The sequence below is a fragment of the Sturnus vulgaris genome, chromosome 3 (assembly GCF_052056855.1).
Source record: "Sturnus vulgaris isolate bStuVul1 chromosome 3, bStuVul1.hap1, whole genome shotgun sequence".
In the NCBI taxonomy this organism is placed as follows: domain Eukaryota; kingdom Metazoa; phylum Chordata; class Aves; order Passeriformes; family Sturnidae; genus Sturnus; species Sturnus vulgaris.
The window spans coordinates 113245800-113261366 of NC_142245.1; the positions used below are offsets into that span (position 1 = coordinate 113245800).

Sequence of the window (15567 nt, forward strand, 5' to 3'; positions counted from 1 at the left end):
AACTGAAGCAGTGCCCAGCACATGCCAGGTGTGATGTCCTGACTGTTGTCCTGTTCTTTATCAATGCTCTCTCAAGTTGCAGCTCCACCAATCTGTTTTCACCTTGCAAATCCTGGTAATCCAAGGCCTGAAAATTCCAATGGAATTCTGCCCAGCCCAGAAACAGACCCAGAGGCCAGGGCTGAAACACCCCAGGGAGATGATGGATGGCAGCAGGAGTGTCCCCAGCATGGATTAGCACAAGCAGGGCATCCATACATTATTTATCAACTCTGAACTTCATCCTCTGTGCCTCTTCTTCATCTCCAAACACCCCTTGGCTGCCTTAGTGGCAATTTTAACAGTAAAAAAAAAGGTTGTTCTGATGAAATGGGGACACCTTGCTCACACTGCCTGTACCACACCCACTTTGCTAATATTAGGTAAAACACAGAGATGCCATTTGGGACCACTGTTGAGAAAGAGAAAACACAAAAAAAGACAGAAAGAGGGCAGGCAGCAGCTTTTAACTTTTCCATCCAAAAGGTGGAATGTTACTGCCTGGAGCTCAGGGATGAAAGATTCAAACCATTTGTGGGTAACAAAAACTTCCCAGACTGGTAAATACCAACAGCTCAGGAATGGATGTGTGCAGTCAGTGAACAAATCCCACCCTCCTGCTTCAGATTTGACCCAACTCAGACCCCTGGGATTCAGCAGGAGTTTGGCTGAGCCAGCTGCACACCCCTGGAGCAGAGAGAGCCCGAGGAGAACATCAGGCTGGAGTGATCACTGCCCTGAAGCAGCTCCCTTCTCCTGGATCTGGTTTGGGAATCACAGAGAAGCTGCCACTGCACCAGACAGGGCAGGGCTGCACAAGGAACCGACTGGGAAAGCCTGGCCTTATTTTGGCAAAAAATATTCATTTTCCCTGCCTGCCTCACTTTCCCAGATGTGCTCCCAGTGGAGCACTCAGGGCTGTGTCAGGCCAGGTACAAATTCCTTGTTATCCTTGGAAGAGCCAAACAAGAGACTGGAACAGCCACACAGGAGCCCAAGAACCACTCACAGACTGCAGCTCCCCGACCTGATTTCAACAAACAAGCAAAAGCCCAAAACTTCTGAAGTATGAAAGCCCAGATCCCCCCTCAGCCCATCCCCAGCTAATTCCTGCACTTCTGATTTCCCTGGGAAAGGCACACTGCCAGTGCTGAGAAGTCTGGCAGCAAATGGGCTGGGAGCTCAGGGGTGGATGTGAGAGGGGCTCTCACATCTCATCTGTGAGACAGGAGGTGGAAAAGTCAGGAGGGGGCTCAGGAGCAGCCCTGAGGTCTCCTCCCCTTGCCAAGTCACCAGAGCCATGCAGCACCAGGTCATGGCATGGGGGGGAAACCCAGCAACTTCCATCCTGGAGACACAGAAATGCACAGCAGAGAGGAGCAAAGAGCTGGAAATCCAAGGGCTGTGATCCCAGGGGATTATTGGAAATACCTCCTTTCTGCTCACTAAGTGAGGCAGAGCTTATCTTTCCACACTTTGCTCTTTGGCCGATGGCCCGGCTGCTTTAATTACCCAAGGCTTTTCACCAGTGCAAATCCTCTGTATTGTTGTGCAATTACTTCTTCAGCAGGTTCCTCCTCGGGATCTGTCAGCCAGGATTTCCACCACAGCAGGAAAACAAAACACCTGGCAAAGCAGGTGCCATTATTTGTAAATTTGTTCACATTGCTGCATCTGACTCTTTGGAATACATCACACCCAAGGATGCTCAGAAATGTTTCCAGCATTTAAAAGCTGCTCTGACCCATCCTGCAAGAGCTTCAGTGCAAACATTTGTATCTGAGGGTATCCAAATGAACATCACAGCCCAACAAAGGGAGGAGGGAACTGGAGTCAGACTATAACTCACTGAGCAGCTACTAAAAAACCTGGAATATAAAGTGTGATACAAGCAGAGCCAAGAAGCCATCAAGTTTGCAGGCAGGTTATTGTTTTGATGGGAAGAGGACAGTGGATTTATTAATGTTTATGTGGATGGGAGCAGCAACCATAAAGCATTCAGGCACATAAACTCACTTTGGGCTTCCAGGTTGATTCCAGACCGGAATCTTTCTGGGGACTTCTGAGATGGGAAGGCTGAGATCTCACTGGGGAAGTTCTGGGTGAAATGAAGACACCTTGCTGCCAGCATGGCTGCCCTCAAATCCATCATGGAGGGATGGGAGCTCCTTCATGGAATGTCAGAAGAAAAGAGCTGTCCCAGTACCCCGAAGTGGCATTTTATCCCTCGTTGTTCCTGCTGTTCCAGGAACACAATTCACTGAGAACTGCAATTTCCATCAGCTCCAACAGCACAGGATGGGGTTGGGATGTCCTCCTGAATGTGGCCAAATAAAGGGACAGGGATCTCCCCCAAACACACAATTTCCCTTCCAGGTGGCAGAGCCAGCCAGTGACAGATCCCAGATGGGTTTCTGAGGAATTTCCCTTTGCTTGTAGACTTCAATTTTTGGATTCTAATTGCTGGAATCCTTGGCTAAATCCTACTTTACCTGCTCCATGTCTCACACCAGCCCATCATTGTACCCAGAGGAGCAGAGGACTCAAGCCACGAGCAATGTCATGTCCTTCAAAACTTGATTTAACCAAGGCTTTTAATATTTGCTTCAACAAAATCCAGGGGGAAAAAAAATGCTTCCATCAAGAGGCAGTTAATAATTACTGCCAAACACATGGTTGGGATGAATCCAGACTCCCAGAACCACCTCCCACAAGTCACAGTATGGGCTGGGAATTAAGGACCAGCATGTGTTAGAAATTATGGAGATCATATAAATGAGTCACAATTCCAAACAATTCCTTTTTATAAATTTCCAATAAAATCAACCTAATTAATATCAGTGTTTGAAACCAATTTGCTTTGTCACCTGCATTCAAGAGCAAGAGGAAAATGAGCCCTACTGGAAAGAATTATTCAGTTTATGGCTGTTCTGAAGCCCCAGGATGGGGCTGTCCCTTGTCACAGAGATAAACCAAGCTTTGGGCAGCTCAGAGATTAAAGCCATGATCAGACTGGAAATGCAATTTCCCTGCCCCAAATGCTTTCCATGTTGAGAACAAAACTCAAATTCTCTTCCCTCCACAAAGCTCAAAGCCCTCAGAGTTTAGTTCCAATGAGCATTCAGGAAGCTGAAGACTCTGCTGAACTTTGGGTATCTTATCAGAATTACCTGGGAAAACAGAAGCTTCACCAGATTTCCCATCTTTCTGCTGTTGGAAAATCTGGGAATAGGTAAAAACAGCATTTCTGTGAACTTATATGGAGACATAAAAGTGGATGTTTTAGTGACCAGGTGTGGCTTTCTCTGTGCCTCAGTTTCCCTCTAGTGCCCTTAGCTGATGGTCCTTTGGCAATTTCAGGGGAAGGAAAAAAATCCTCACTTTTCTTAACAGGACTAACACAGATTTTCATTAGTTAACTAAAGGCTTTAAATAAATGGAAGTGTCTAAAAACTAGTGATTTCCCTCCTGATTTTCTCACAGGCTCTAAAATTGTATCCCCTCACTGTCGTCAGGAGAAAAAGCTCCATCCTTTCTGGGTGTTTGCAGTGAAACAATTGATTCCAGGGATTCTGGGGACAGGACAGAGGGAAAACAAACTGCAGCCCTTGGTTCTGAATCCAGCTACTCCATCACCTGCTGTCAGTGGCTTTTCACAGGAGATGAACCTTTTCCAAAAGTCCTGGAAAAGCCAAGTGCTGCTTTTTGGAGAGGGCAGGGAGACCCATCAGGCTTTATCACCAAGCACTGTTTGATTTGATGAAAATGGGCACGAAAAGCATCCATGAGGATGATAAGAGAGCAGCATCTGCTTCCTCAGCAGACACAGGGGAAGAAAGGGGCAGGAGATTGCCCAGGGAGTGGCTGCTGCTGCCAGCCCACCCCAAAATTTGGGAGTAAATCTCATCCCCTTCTCCTTGAGAGCTGCAATGTCTTTGCTGATCGATCCACAGAGCTTGGGGAGGCACGTGGGAGCTACAACAGACATGCAGCAACAAGCAGTGATTAAAACCTCTCTGCTGCTTCTCTTCTCTTTCTCTAACCTCACCTCCAAGAGGAACCTTCCTCTTTGTAACCTCCTCATGTCCCTCACAGCTGCCTCTTTGATGTCCCAATGCCCCACGAGCTCCCTCCTGGCTCCAGCAAACACAGATTTTCTTTTTTCCTGTCTATTTAATACCCGATTTCCTGACCTCAGTGAGTCCTGCTCGCTCCTTCCCTCCTGTACCAGGGGATCCATCCGTGTCTTGTGGCACAGCATCAAGTTATGGCCACCCTGGGAGACAAGGCTGTCTTCACAAATAAGGCAGCCCGTGCAGAATGCACAATCAAATGGCTTTGCAGAGCAGAACTGCTCCACCAGGACAGATAAAAGCCTGGGAAGAAAGGAAATGCAGATATCCAGGCTCTGGGACTTCATGGGAAGAAGGACATGGCTTGCAGTGAAGTGGACATCAACACTCAGCTCCATCATAACAAAGTCACACAGGATGAAAAGTAAGTGAAAACAAAAGGAAAAAAGAGAGAAAATCCATCCAAATCCATTCCCCCCCATGCTTGTTCCAGTGCACGGAATAATTTGGGGACATTTGGAATTCTGTTGGTATTTAAACAGGTCACAATACAAGCCCTAAAAGTAGCAGGAAGGCAGCCCTGGAAAATCAATGTGGGTTTTGCTGCTGCACTGCCCCTGGTGCCAAGTCCTGCCGTGCTGCTTTTGTCCCCCAGCAGTTGTGACAGGGGAGCATTTGAGATGCACAGGCAGCTTTTGTGGTGATGTTTAATGGCTTCAGCACAGGGCACTGGCCCCTGTGACACCTTCAGGCTTTCACATGTGACAAAACCCACCCAATTATATCCCCAGCAGCATGCAAGGATGCTTCCTCCCCTCTTGATTTTCCTTTTCAATGCCCCAAACACGCTTCCTTCTGGTCACCAACCCCATTAACTGCACCCTGAGCTGAGGAGATTCACACAGCTGGGGCTACAGGAAGGTTTTCTCAGTAGAAAAACCATCACAAACCAGCACATGGCATGGGTAGAATGAAATGCTGGGTCTAGGCAGTAGCAGTGAGGGTGTTGGAGTTAATATTCCGAGTGTAAATTCCGAGGAGTCGGCACTGCTTGTTCCATTATCATCCCGCGTTCACGCATGGCTGCACCTTTGCTCGGGCCCTGCAGTGACAAGCATCTGGATTTTAGGATTCACAGGTAAACTAAGCAGCAAATTTGTTCCTTCCTCTGCTGCTACACAACAGAAAAAAAAAAAAGAAAAAACCACATATGGAGATGTCAAAACTCACCGAGGGATTTCAGAACTCAGCACCGGCTCCGCGGGCAGCAGGTGGTGCTGCAAACTCAAGAGCAGCACTCGGGCACTTGTGTGGAGCATCTCCCTGCCTCCTACAACTGCTCTCGTGGAGAAACTGAGCTCACAAACCTGCTGGTAACCCTGGAGCATTAAATACAGACTGTTCAAGCCAGGGATGGGACAAATCTCCTGTGAGAAGGGAGTCAGTGCTAAGGAAAAGGGATTTTCTCAGCTGATTTTGTGTGAATTGTTCCTTCTGGAGTTCCCCGCTTTCGTAACCAATCCAGGAGCTCAAAGCAAAGTTGGGTTTTTCCTGATTTGGAACACAAGAGCTGTGAGTTAAAGTAAGGCAGGGAAAAGCAGGATAAAGCTGGGACTCACCAAAGAGTTTCTGCAGGTGAGTCGGCTCAGAAAAGCACAAGTCACATCACCAAGGAAGAGTTTGGTAAAAACTGAAATTACCAAGCTGAACCAGACTCAGAGCTGGTATTTAGGCAAAGCTCCCAGGAAGGAAAAGGATTGACTGAAATGATTGTGTTGATCAGTATGGGGATTTTATTCTCTTTTTTAACTCCTGGTCAGAGTGATGATCTCACTCTGGATCACACACACTTATCTTGAGCTGCTGCTTAGTTTGGAAGGTTGGTGCTGCTCTTATCAGAAAACCAAGCTTGAGGATCCAGCTGCTTGCTGAAGGACAAGCAGAGAAGCTCATTCTGCCACCATGGCCACCAGCCTGACCAGGTTCTGTCCTCCTCCTCTTAGCCAGAAGCATCACCTACAGATCCTGCCGTGCTCCTTAAAATGGAGACACGAAAAACCCTTCTGCTGGAAAGGACGTGCAAACCTCAGGCATGTGAGCTCAGCACAGCACATTTACACAGCCCAAAGAGAAGGGAAAGTCAGGACAGCATTCCCTGCCCAGCCTGCTCCTGATTAATAAATGCCATGTCGAGGGAGCTGTGTGCAGCCAAACAGGTCTGCAGACCCAGATTTGCCGTTTTCCACAGATGATTCCTTTTTAAACAAGCAGCTAAATGGAATGAGCCCTCTCAGCCAGCCCACCAGGCCAGCAGCAAAGGACTTTACACCACTGGAAGTGGCTGCAGGGATCAAAGGCAGTGATTTATTCTGGAACAAAGCTGGAGGAAGGGATTAGTCACTGCTGGCAGCCACAGGAGCTGGCACTGAACCCAGCCTAAGTGCTCAGAGATGCCTCCAGCACTCCCAGCTTAGCTGAGCCCCGAGCAGGAGGAGAAACCAAACTGCTGCAGGGCTTTTCCAGCCACTGAGGACCTTCACAAACCCAGCAGAGGGAGAGGAGCTGGAAGTTCTGGCTGTCACTTCTTAGAATGTGAGCAGAGGTTGTGAAAATAATGCTTTGGGCTAAATGAGGTTTAGCCCCAAATCACAGAATCCCAGAACGGTTTGGGAGGGAAAAGACCTTAAAGCTCACCCAGTGCCACCCCCTGCCACGGACAGGGACACCTTCCACTGTCCCAGGCTGCTCCAAACCCCCAACCAGCCCGGCCTGGAACATTTCCAGGGATCCAGGGGCAGCCACAGCTGCTCTGGGCAACAAAGAAGAAGTTCAGCAGTGGCTGTGATGTGGCTGCTGGAGCTGGAACAGTCACACTCTTCCTATCCTGGGGAGGTCTCCTAAGGCAGTGCTAGAGATACAAACACTTGGGGGAAAATGAGTTTTTGAGCTTGGCAAACAAGATTTCTCATTCACAGCCTTTGGGTTTTGCTGCAATACTGATTAACGTGAGATGGGAAGAGTTTTTACAGCTTGAAATGTGAGGGTAAAGTGCCTACATCTGTTCCAGGGGCAGCCCTGAGTGACTACAAACAACTTCACATTACGTTGGATTTCCACCTACTCACTTCAGGCTGGGGACAGGGACAGAATATTTGATCAGACTCCTGTGCAGCTTAAGAATCTTTCTGACATTTTAGTAAATTATACCATCTATATTTAAGTCAAAGTTGGTTTTTTTTAAAAAATCAAAATATATTCTGTAGCCCTGTTTATCTCGTTATCCATGAAAGATTCAAAGTTCCAATGCAGCTTTGAGCTTGACTCTTGATTAATTCCCAGCCCACCAGGGAAAAGAAATCTGCTTGGGAGGACAACCCCCAAATCACAGCCAAGCAAAGGTTTGCAAATGATGTTTTAAGGAACTCATCAATAAATAAAGCTGACACATGGAGTAAGGAGAAGTCCAATTCTGCTAGCACAGAGCCACACATCTCTTGCCACCAGCAGGCCCTGGGGGGGTTTAGGGCTCTATTTTGCTTCCAAAAGCTCTTAACATGCTACACACGTTGCTTTGGCTCATTAGCCTGCAATTTACATAAAATGAGAAATTCAAAAGTTTGGGTTGGAAGGGACCTCAAAGATCATCCCATGTCATGGGCAGGGACACCTCCCACGATCTCAGGTTGCTCCAAGCCCTGTCCAGCCTGGCCTTGGACACTTCCAGAGATCCAGGGGCAGCCACAGCTTCTCTGGGAATTCTATTCCAGGGCTTCACCACCCTCACAGTCAAAAATTTCTTCCCAATATCCCATCCATCCCTGCCCTCTGGCAGTGGGAAGCCATTCCCTGTGTCCTGTCCCTCCATCCCTTGTCCCCAGTCCCTCTCCAGCTCTCCTGGAGCCCCTTTAGGCTCTGCAAGGGGCTCTGAGCTCTCCCTGGATCCTTCTCTTCTCCAGGTGAGCACCCCCAGCTCTCCCAGCCTGGCTCCAGAGCAGAGGGGCTGCAGCCCTTGGAACATCCCCATGGCCTCCTCTGGACTCTCTCCAGCAGCTCCACATCTTTCTCATGCTGGATTTTCTTCCATAACCTTCTGGCTCCAGGTGCTCTGATCCCGGATCATGGTGGCACACGTGTGCTGCTGCTGTGCTGCTCCTCCTGGGAGTCAGGTGGTGCCTGGACCCACTTCAATCACAACCCAAATTCACCCTCATCCCCTTCTCTTCTCCCCTCAAGTTTCCCCACAAAGCTCTGTGCTTTGGGACCTGAACAAGGAGCAATTCTTTGTATCCCAAAGTTACTGGGAAGGTGTTTGTTACAAAGAGATGCAGCATCACTGCCAGATCTGAGAGAATTGGATATTCCCCATCAAAAGAGCTTTTTTTTCCTCATAAAGAAATCAGAATCACAGCTCCTCACGTTCTTTTGACACTGGCACACACTGGTTTGTGTCTCCTGCCAATCCCACATCCCCACCTGCCTCTTCCCCTGGCCAGCACATCCCACATCTCAGCCAGCAAGGCTCCCACAGAGCCTGCCCTCTGTTCCCAATGTTCCTGTCACCCTTTTCCAGCACAGACCTCAGGATTTCTCAGTGTCTGATGAAGGCCAGGGAAGTTTTCCATCATTGTCACACCAAATCATCCTTGTAGATGAATGGTACAAACTCCCAGCAGGATTAAACATCCAGTCTGGAGATGGCATGTCAGGGGGATGGATGCCTGGAGGCTGCTCAGGGTTAACCCTCCTGGGAGAAATCCCAGATTTGGGCTCTTTTAAAAAGTGGGATTTAGAAAAACGAGAAGAAAGCAGAGCTACTATCAGACCAACACACCTTTTCAGAAAAGACCTGGAGAAGCTCTCTGTGATCCAGCCACTTCCTGGCACACCAGCACAGTGTCACCATCCACCATCCCAAAGCAGGAACACAACAATTCCCTCCTCTGGAACCACACGGTTCCCAATATTCCCCAAGGCACATCCCACCCCCGCCCAGGAAGGTGACACAAAGCAACTCGTGTGTGTCAAGTCCCCCCAAAAAAACCAGCAGGTCTCCAACACAACAGATGTGCAGATGAGAGTCAGGTACAAAAAGCCATTATCTTCCATCAACAGAAATGCATTTTTCTTTCACAAATAACACCCATTAGCAGCTCCAAGGAGAACAAGCCCCACTCGGGTTTTTTTGGCAGATACAATACAAAGATTTTGTAGAATTCACAGGTTCAAAAGGACTAATGTGAAAGATTATTTTGCAATTAAGCAAGCAATTTTCTCTCCTCATTGTTCCCGGACCGTAAGGGTTTTTAAATGTGGGCAGAAGGATTTATTCATCACAATAATAATAATAAAACGAAATATTAAATCAATGAATCTCTTTGCATGCAGCATAAAGCTCACATGGCTATTAAGCTCAGTAGCGTCCTGTCACATAAACCACATGCAGTTTGTGTATTTAAGTACCATCTCCCTCTTTTATTTTTCCCTTCCCTGATTTGTAAGGCATTATCCTTCCATTTGTCCTCTAAACACAAGCAGATTCAGAGCACTCAGTGTTAGTTCTTGTTAGTGGCTCTGCTCCCTTGCTCTCTTTATGAGCAGAGATGTATATTTAATTTTGATTGTTAACAACGGCCAGTGAAGAAAGTTGTGCTGGGAAGACAAGGAAGTCCTAAAAGAAATAAAAATTTGAGGAGAATTCACTCCTTACAGGTCAATGCCCAAGTGAGTACATTTTAATTGGTCTGAAAATTAATGTTGGCTTTTGAAGGTGTCACTTCTTCAAAAAAAATCAACCCAAATACATGCAGAAGTCAGTTACAACCTTGAGAGCATGGAAGCTCTCACAGCCTTGGCTTGTAATTCCTTCTCTTGTAATCTAAAATGAGAAGTGAGTTTTGAGGTCTTTGCAGTGACACTAATTCAGTGGGTCCCTCTTTTGTTTTAATAAAAAATTCATCTGGCAAAGTGCAGAAACAGTTCCTACTTAGGTATTTATAAGGTGTCAACTGTCCTCACAGGGAGGCACTTAAAGAGCCTCAGCAAAAATTTCCAAGGAGCAACAATCTTTAGCTTTAAGCACCAAAATTGACAATAGGCTCCTCAAAAGCAATTCCCATTCTATTGAGTGCTAAATACCTGGCACCTCTTGACTTTCTCCGCTGATACAAATATTCAAATGAGGCACAAACACCTTCAACCATCCCCTGAGCCGTCACAGCCGACTCCAACACGCAAACCCCACCAAGGACAAGCCCCGTTGTAGCATCGTCTCTCTCTTACCATGATCGGGACGCCGATGTCTGGCCACAAGAGATCCTCGGAGGGAAGCTTGGGTGAGTTCCACACCACCACCACTTTATTTAAGTAGGGGAGACCATTGAGCCTTTCTAGGGAGTTCATCAACACTTCCTCCCGCTCGTAAGTCAACATCACCACGGTGAACTGCTCCCGTGGGACGTTACCACCCAGAGCAGCCTGGAACTCCTTCCCAGAGCCACCTGCTCCTCCACCAATGGGTCGAAATCCAGTCCCAGACCCCAAAAATTTCGCTTCTGATGGTAAAACGGGGTCAAAGGGAGTGTAGGGGAAGAGGTGGAAAGGCCCCGGGGCAGAATTCCAATTCCTGTAGATATCCATGGCGGTGAGGGTGAAATTGCGGAGATATTTGGGAGAGGCGTAGGGTGGCTCTGTTTCCACAGGCCCCAAGTCCAGGTCACCATTGTCTGCCATGTTGGGGTCTGTACCAGCAGCTTTGCCAGAGCGGTGGGGGATCTCCACAGCGGGTTCTTCTCGGATAGGAGCAGCTGGGATTTGGATTCGAGTCCTTATGATAGCTAAGACCGTGCTGAAGACGTTGTCGGAGGTGGAGAAGTAGGTCTCCCACAAGAAGCGGCCCTGCCTCCTCATGGCAAGGAGATCGTTGTCAGAAATGCTTCTCAGAAGAAAGTGCACTTCTGTGATACGTGGCTTTGGTATAATTAAGGCTGCCTCGTTCCACCGGATCACATCGTTGTAGGGTAGCTGAACTTGCTCTCCGAGAATCACCGGGATGGCCCCGACCTCCAGGGCCTCAAACAGTCTCATGGTGCACCCGGCGGAGATCACTAAATGGGTGTCCCCGGGGGTGATGATCAGTGCAAAAGTAGAAAGCTTCAGTAGCTCTAGTCTGTCGTCCCTTTCTCCACACAGAGCCCACTCAGTGGGCAGACTCGCCTTAGGCTGGTTCTTACAGGTGAACTCCACCAGAACAAAGTCCAGCTTGCTGTCCTGAACAGCCTTCAAGGTGGTGATGATCCGGTCGTCGTAGTCGGCCGGGGCGTTGCCTTCGATCTCCTCCTCGAAAGAACGAACCTCCTGCAAGCTGGAGCGGAGAGATTCGATCTTCTCCCCCTGGAAACTGAACAGGTACTTACGCTTGACCGGCACCTGGGGTGGGATTTCTAGGAAGTTGGGCTCGGACATGGCGTGGACCAGAGGCGATATCACAATGTCAAACCCCGGTCGATACTGGGCGTCGTAAAAGGTGGACTGGGCGATCATGGCGCGCCCCGTGCTGATGTTGTACATGAAGTTCTGAGTTTCCGACTTCCTCGAGAGATTGATGATGAGATGGTTGTGTCCATCAGTCCTCCAATATGGCAAAGAGTGCAACTGTTGCTCTAGTTCAGTAGGTTTTGGCATTACGGGCTCTTGCATTTCCCCCACTAAAATTATATACACACAAGCAATATTTGCATTCTCAGTAACATAAACGTTAGTTCTGACAGTCGCCTCAAAGGCCTGTTTAATCAAAGGGTCTAAGGAACTACCAAAAGGGTAATCGTCACTGTTGTAGACATAGACTGGAAAGCCAGATGTCAGCGGGCAGCGTGAGTAGTCAAAGCAGTTGTGCAGCCTGCAGTTCCTGTTGGATTTTGGCAGGGGGAAGGTCACATCATCCTTGTCTGGCAGCAGCCGGATGGGCAAGGAGAGCTTGGGCTGGTTCTGAGCCATCAGCTCTTTGTAGGAATGCTCAGTCTGACTGATGACGTTCTTTAGCTGCAGCAGGTCCTGCTTGGCATTTTCAATGCTCTTCTTGCACGCCTCGATCTTCAAGTTGAGCTTGGCGATCTCGCTGTTGAGCTCCTGCCGCTTGGCCTCGAGCTGGAGCAGCTCCTCGCTGACCGACTCGCGGATGCGGCACAGGTCCTGCACGTGCTTCACCTCGCACAGCTCGTTGCCGGTGCGGGGGCCGAAGATGCGTTTGCCGGCATCGTCCGCGTCGTCGATGGTGGTCAGGTAGTAGTGGGCAATGAGGGGGAAGAAAACGAGGATGACGAAGAGGGTGAAGCTGAGCCAGGTGAGCCGGATCCTACTGGACCACCTCAACACCCAGGGCTGGCCTCCGTTCCCCACTCCCCCATTGCGCAACATCGTATAGCCAGTCATGAGTTCCGAAGTCGCCGCGCGCGCAATCACGTTGGGTCAGTAGCCATAACCAAAAGAGTTTTTACGGCGAGTCTCTCCAAGGGAAATGTTATTGTGCCTGCTCAACGAGAAGCCAATGGAAGGGGAATTTCATCTTCTTGCCGTGCCGGCGGCTCCTCCACGGTCGTTTTGTTGATCCCGTTAGACTCGATCATTGACCTTCTCACCCACCCCCCAGCCCACCCCTGGTCCACGGGCAACCTTTGCTGGAAGTGTCACAGCGTTGTCATGGTGACTCAGAGTCGAAACCGGCGGAAGAAAAACACAGTGGGACCGAGCCAAACTCCACGGCTGCCGCCGACATCCTGCATTACCATGCAATGAATATGCAGAGGCAGCAGCCCTTGTGCAGGAGGAGCCAGAAGGGACTCACAGCACTGTCAGTCTCTCTCATCGCTGCTGGGAGGGTGAAGCTCTGCCATTCCTACAAGAGAACAATCACACAGTCAGGCAACACAACCGAAATGACCCATTGGTGACCTAAGGCATGCTCAGATTTAACAGCAATTGTCCTCTCTCAAAAGAACAACCTCTGGGTGTAAGAGCCAAAACAGGGACTCCAGGTTGATTTTTAAAATGCTGTTTATTGTATGCAGAGGATGCAGCAATTCACAGGTCGTGGGTACAAGAGCCCAGCCCACAGCTGCAGGTTCCGCTGAAGCCACCCCAGTTCTGGTTACAATGCATTAGAGACTTTATTTTGTAGGGCATCTTAAAACACCACAACTAATTAATACTTTTACTATTACCTACAGCCTATTATAACTATCAACATTATTATATTCATGTAACTATTTTCCAATCACAAAAAGTTAGTATGCTACAGTTTAAGCTCAGAAATTGTTCTTCCGTTTTTTTGCAGGGGAAAATGTTGAAGTTTTTCTTTTTACTTGCAACGTGGCATTTTTGTTCACCTGTAAAAATCTTTTTGTTTGGTAAAAACATTTTTTATTTGAAGCAAATTTATCCTTTGTTCTGAGTCATAAAAACTCCTTCCAACTCATTTGACCTTTTAGCTGTTTAGTTATCCAATAAGACTGACTCAGTAATTTTTTTTATTCTATATCAAATCTTACTATCATTTTTATTCCTTCTTCAAATTCTACATTCAAAAATCTTTCTGTTATAAATACATATTGGTAAAACTTTCCTGTCAAATCCTTGTCCTTATCCACCTGCTCTCCCTGTGATCCTGGGACACAGCAGTGCTGGGAATTTTAATCGCCATTGTTCTGCTCTGGTGACTGGAGCTGATGAGGAATTTTTAGATGAAGCGTTTTGCTTTCATTTCCTGCTGGAAAATTTTGATTCAGTGCATGAGAAAGTTTAAAGGGAACGTACTTGTGTTGGTTACAATTAACTGGCTGGCTGCATATGAGGGAATTTTTTGGTCAACACTGGAAAAGTCTACAATGTACATCAAAGTGAAGATGCTGAAGTCAGGATCTGTTGGGAACCTCCTGGGAGAAATTTTTCCCTGTCAGGGTGGTGAGACCCTGGCACAGGGTGCCCAGAGAAGCTGAGGCTGCCCCTGGATCTCTGGAAGTTTCCAAACCAGGCTGGACAGGGCTTGGAGCAACCTGGGATAGTGGGAGGTGTCCCTGCCCATGGCAGGTGGAACTGGATGAGTTTTAAGGTCCCTTCCCTCCCAAACCATTCTGGGATTCTATGAAATTCAGCTCTGACTCAGCTCTAGGTCAACAGATTTAAATCTAGGCCACATCAATTTGCTGTCACTAGAAAATCTCTTTTATTGGCATCCTCCAAGGTACTGAAGTTTCTGGGATATTCTTTCATACACTGGACTTCCCACATCACTGATGAATATAGAGCTGGGCTTAGCACCAGCTCCTGCACGGCCTCAAGAGAAGCTCATTCATTTCCGTTTCAATTTTTAATTAGAAGAAAGTCATCCACGCCGGTGACGGTCATTTTTCACTAAATCTATTTAATGCCCCTCTCATCTACTCATCAAGAATTCCCAGAAAGAAGGTGAGGAAGCAAATCCCAGCTGAAAGAGAGATCTGGAAAGGAGCCAAAAGCAAAATAAGTTCACCTTAAAGCAGAAGAGTGAAGTCAGGAGAAATTTTCAGTGCTGTACTCAAGTGCACATCAGAGAAAATAAAGGGGAAATTTGATTTTAACCAGGAAAAATCATCATGAAGAGGGGAAATATGTGGGGTAATAAAGCACAATCCCTAGGCCTACTGTTACACAGCCATTTGTTGTCACTAACTTAACACCCCACGATTAAATGGGATTTCCATCCCCCACCACCCCCAACCCAGTTACAGAGCAGAATGAACACTTAAAACTAAGACAGATTTTAAATTCATGACATTGGCAAGCAGCAGTGGTGTAAATCTCAAAAAGCCAGGAGGATAAAGGGGCTAAAAAAGTCAGCAAAAGGCTAAATCAGCTTTCTTGGATCTTGGCAGCACACAGCCATGGGCAGATGGGAGGCTCCAGCCTCTGGGACTGCTCTGCCCAGCAGCAGGATTTTAGCAGGCACCAATATACAACTGAAGGCAAAAAATAATAATAATATTAATATTTTAAAAGCTTTTCTTTTGTTTTTCCTTCTTTCTCCCTTTTTTCAAGTCCTCTGCAGGAAGTGAAGCTCATGTTCTGTGTGTGTGCCAGTCCCTGCTACTTCAGCCTGCTCTCATGGGGGTTGCAAAGATCCTCCAGTTGTCACCAGTTTTCTGCAAACAGCTGGCCAGGAGATGAGCTGCCCTAATAATGCTTTTCTTGAGGGAAATGCCAAAGCACACACTCACTTGAACACCACAGAATCTAAAAAATCAGCTTAACTTCAAGGCACACACGGGGAAAACAAGCTTTGTTGGGTTTTTGGGGGGGATAAGTGGGGTCAAACCCTGCAGAATTATAAATGTGGCCACATGGACACGTTGCATTGGGCTGGTCAGAAAAAACTGCAGCCTCAAAGGTAAAACTCCATCAAAATCTTATTCCTTTGTGGTTACTT

General features: G+C 47.7%; 1 protein-coding gene across 7 annotated transcripts in view; it reads right to left on the reverse strand.

The window, feature by feature from the left end:
- Positions 1-15567, reverse strand: part of EXTL3 (exostosin like glycosyltransferase 3) — a 134157-nt gene that overhangs the window by 16484 nt on the left and 102106 nt on the right. For all 7 annotated transcript variants that reach the window (XM_088162583.1, XM_088162586.1, XM_088162581.1 and 4 more), the window contains one exon: positions 10392-13002. In XM_088162583.1, coding sequence (XP_088018709.1) covers positions 10392-12539 — 2148 coding nt within the window. In that variant the 5' untranslated portion in view covers positions 12540-13002. The remainder of the gene's footprint in view (positions 1-10391; positions 13003-15567) is intronic.